We start from the raw sequence: 4,579 nt of genomic DNA, 5'->3' as shown, positions 1-4,579 counted from the left end.
GATGGAGCAGCTGGGGACTTTAGATCCAGACAGAGACAGGGGCTGTGTGCTGACGACCAGGGGGCAGGCTTGTAGGGTTAAGGATGCATGGAGGGGACTATAACCATGGCAATGAAATGATATATAATAGGATGAATGTAAAGCTAATGTTCTCCCATGTAAACTATCATATAATTCACAATAAAACATTTAGAAAAAAAAGAAAGAGCTAAAGTGAATAGAAACACTGTTAACTGATGGTACATGGAGGGAATTACAATCATTGTAATGAAACAAGGTGTATGATTTGTTGAATGTAAAACCGATGATCTGCCCTGTAAACTTTCACTCAAGCCACAATAAAAACCTTAAAAAAAAAAAAAGTGACAGTCCCACTGACATATCCAGGCAGGGACATTTAGAAATCCATGTATGCCCCAAATAAGAATTCCTAAAGACGATGATGAATGCTGCTTTGACAAATATAAAATCTGAAACCAGTATTTGAGGCTCACATGTATGTAATTATTCTAATGCTATTTAGGAAAACAAACTATTTCAATGATGAATGCCACCAGGATTCTGTAATACTAAGTCCTCCTTGTAAAACAGACTTACCTCAAAATTCACAGGCATGTTCCGTTTAAGTGCAATCTCAAACACTTGACTTATTTCAGATTTATTAAGATTTTCTTCTTCCGATTCTCTTCCATTCACCTAAAAGAAGAAATGTTTAGTAGGTAACTTGTACTAAAACCATTAACATTCCAGCTGGGGTTGTTGCTGTTGTTAAGTGTCACTGAGTCAGTTCCGACCCAGAAAGACCATGGCTAGGGTTTCCGAGGAGTGGCTGTTAGGACTGAACCAGCAACCTTGCAATCCAGCACATTATCCTGCAGTATCACACCAAGACTCCTTAAATGCCAATGAACCTTGCTTGCCTTTGTGGATTTAACACTGATCAGTGAACAGGGCAGCACGGATACCATGTATCACTGGATTTAAATGCTAAAACCAAAAACCCCTCTCAAACTTGGTTCAGAAGATGTTAAGGTGCCAGTATATAGATTTCAAACTCAGAGTGGCAACAGAACAAAACTCTGCCAAGTCCTGGACCATGCTCACAATCACTGCTACGTGTGAGCCCATGGTTTCTGCTACTGTGTCGATCCTTCCCAAAGAGGGTCAGACAGTGCCTAACCAACCCACCATAAGCATTCCATACACAATAAACCTTATACAAGCAGCTGAACTGTGGGGCAGCAAGATGTTACTGGCTCCCTGGGAGCAGGGATTTCTGAAAGACTGCTCTCTCACACAAGTAGTGTCATGCTATACTTTGTGGCTAGAGCACAATAGACAGATCTGTGTGGGACACTGGAAGTCCAAAGCCTCTTCATCTAAAGTATGCTTTCAACATACAATTCCTGGAAACTGCTTTACAGAAAGGATATAACCAAACAGAATGTGATTAGAAATTACAAAACTGCTGTCTCTCTCACATATATGGTTTCTGGCAAAATTCAAGGTGCAAACAAATCCTGAACCAAGTCAGAGACCTGTCCTCTAATGAAGTTTGGAATTCAGGAGGGGCAGAGCTATTCTGCCAGCATGTAATAACATGGATTTCATACTGTACTTTAGTAGTAATCTGAGAGGGACCCCGGTGGCACAGTAGTTAAGTGCTCAGTTGCAAACTGAAAGGTTAGTGCTCTGAATCCACCAACTGCTCCAAGAGAAACCAATGAAGCAGTCTGTTTCTGCTAACATTTACAAACTTGGAAATCCTACAGGACAGCTCACTGCCTTACAGGGTCGTTATGAGTAGGAACCCATTCAAAGACAATGTGTTTGGTTTGCTCTGGGTAATTGAGGAACTACATAACCTCAGTAATAGCAAAGCCCAAAAAAACCATGGCAAAAGAACAGTATTTTCTTCACCTACTGGGACTTGTTTGTAAAAATTTTGTCTCCAGGATTAAAACTATCTGACAGAAGCTCGTGACTGAAATTGCTGAACGGACAAGGTTCTACATGAGACTTTATCTGCTGTGTGTTTCCTTCTGTTTCCCTAACTACACTGGACTAGTAACAAAAGCTGCAACTAAATTGGATAAAACTCTAGGTTAAAACAAACAAAAAAACCTAATGAATGCAATCAAAGGTATACCATTCTGAACAAATAAATATGTTCCAGACTCTAGCCACTTCCCTCCTATGATGATAATGTGCTCTCTCCAATTTGGTTTCTATTTCCTCATGACTTGGTCAAAACTATTTGCATGGCATTTCTATTTATCTTTGTTTTTGCAATTCTGAGCAGCAAGAAGGCCTGTTGCCTTTTTAGGAGTAGATCCTTACAACCGGAAGTCTTTGGGCAGTCTGGATTGAATTTCTGAAATAGATTTTTATCTACAAAGGAAAATTATAGTAAGACTATTTTAAAAAGTAAATATAGGTGCCTTCTGACTACCAGTACACTGGAGACTGTTAACTCATGAACACAGAACACAACGGACCTGGGGGCAGCTGTTTGAAGAACATCCAGAATGTGTCACCAGAAAGAAATCTAGAAATAAACCAGGTGCTGAGATCAGTACCAAACTGCAGCTGGCATGGCTATACCCTAATTCTCAAGATTTGGCTCCTCATAGCAGCCCAAGTGCTTTTAACTCTACTTGGTTTTGAATTAAGATGTATTTCCAACAGAGAAGAAAACGTAAACAAAAACGTCACGGGAAATTACCTCAAATTTACTGTCAACATAAAGTCCTACACCAAACTTTTTATTTCCCCCTAAAACCGTGCAGACCTTCTTATCCTCCTGTCTGTGGGAAAGTCCACCACCACCCTAAAGTAGGACTGTGTTTCTGCTTAGGTAATGGACAGAAGCAATATAAAGTCTACTTCTGTTTTAGAAATGCACATGTTTTTCACGTCCTGACTGCAAACAATATAAATTCAGACAGCATATTTTTGCTAATGAAAATTACCTTTGTACACTAAAATTTCACATCAAAATGGTAGACAGTGCTACTCAAAAAAAGAAAAAGAAAACAGAACTCATATTTTTGCAGGTAGGGGCTAAATAATCATTGTAATGTTTGAATCCATTGTAATGTTTGAACCTATGTATGCTTTTTGGTTATTCTCATTTGTTTTAAGTCCCCGGGTGACTTGAACACAGAGTTCACGATCTAAGCCACTGCTTTCAAAGGAATTTTAATAGAGAAAAGGCAGTCAGTAAGATAAAAATATAAAAAACAAAACCATTTATTTGGAATGAGATTATGCTGCATTTTTACAGAAAACATTTTAATGGTTTATCCGGATTACACAAAACATAGTAATGGAGTGCATAAAACAAAACAAATCCACAAATACTATTTCTCATAAGATGGTAAATTTGGGGAAAGTGAGGTGGGCTCTTAGAGTCTTTCACAGATAGGGATTATAGGTAACATCGACTTCATCATATGTGATCCAGCTACAATAGGCAGTATTAAGAAAATATCATTCTGAACCATGTTTAATCCTCAGTATGCGAGGAAAAATCATCAGGCAACTATCTCTGATATTTTTGCTTTTAGCTAAAATCCATCTGACATCAGCAATATTTCGCATTCCACGTCCTCTTCTAATGCGGCTTGAATTTCTAACAGTTCTCTACTGGTGTGCTGCTACAACCTTTTAAATTATCTTCAGCAAAATTTAACTTGTAGAGCTTGCTTCGGCAGCACATATACTAAAATTGGAACGATACAGAGAAGATTAGCATGGCCCCTGCACAAGGATGACACACAAATTCGTGAAGCGTTCCACATTTTTTTGCCAACCAAGAATCCTTTATCCAGCAAAGCTATCAGTCAAATATGAGGGTGTAATCTAAACATTTCAGGATATACAGAAGCTATGGGACTTCACCAAAGCCAACCCAGCGCTACAAAACATCCTAAAGGGAGTTTTGTGGATGGAGAACCAACAAGAAAAGACAACAACCAGAGATTGACATAGGTGGCAGCACCTCCCTGAATTAAGTCAATAGAAAGAAGAAATGTCAACAAAACAAAACTATAAGAACAAACTCAGGGACTCTGGGAGGGCAGTCTATGACCTAAACAAGTACAATGCAAAAGAAGGTGAACATGTAGGAACAGATATCCAGACGAGAAGGTCAGGTAGATTACAAGAGAAAATAGCCTGCACTAAATGGACAGAGAAGTCAATGGACCATAAGGCAACCTCAAAGAAAATTAACACTTCACAGCATACCAAGAGAATGAGAATCCAAGAAGAATATGAAAACATTAAAACTATGAGGAAACACAAGAAAGAGCACACAAATCATGAACTCAACAGAGAAAGACAAACAGAACAAAGAAGCAGCAACACCACAAAAAAACAAATATAATGACAGCAAATAATCAATACCTATCGATAATTACAGGAGCTCTAGTAGCGTAGTGGTTACGAATCGGGCTGTGAACCTTAAGGTCAGCGGTTCGAAACTACCAGCTGCTCCGTGGGAGAAAGATGAGGCTTTCTATTTCCGTAAAGATTTACACTCTCGGAAACCCTGTACAGGGTCGCTATGGGTCAG

The 4,579-nt window shown here is 39.0% G+C and overlaps 1 protein-coding gene across 2 annotated transcripts in view; it reads right to left on the bottom strand.

The window, feature by feature from the left end:
• Positions 1–4,579, bottom strand: part of STAU1 (staufen double-stranded RNA binding protein 1) — a 78,670-nt gene that overhangs the window by 12,420 nt on the left and 61,671 nt on the right. For both annotated transcript variants that reach the window (XM_006839198.1, XM_006839197.1), the window contains one exon: positions 598–696. In XM_006839198.1, coding sequence (XP_006839261.1) covers positions 598–696 — 99 coding nt within the window. The remainder of the gene's footprint in view (positions 1–597; positions 697–4,579) is intronic.

The sequence above is a fragment of the Chrysochloris asiatica genome, unplaced genomic scaffold (genome assembly GCF_000296735.1).
Source record: "Chrysochloris asiatica unplaced genomic scaffold, ChrAsi1.0 scaffold00023, whole genome shotgun sequence".
Lineage (NCBI taxonomy): Eukaryota > Metazoa > Chordata > Mammalia > Afrosoricida > Chrysochloridae > Chrysochloris > Chrysochloris asiatica.
The sequence above is the reverse complement of the archived record's forward strand: the minus strand, read 5'-3'. Positions and strand labels throughout refer to the sequence as shown.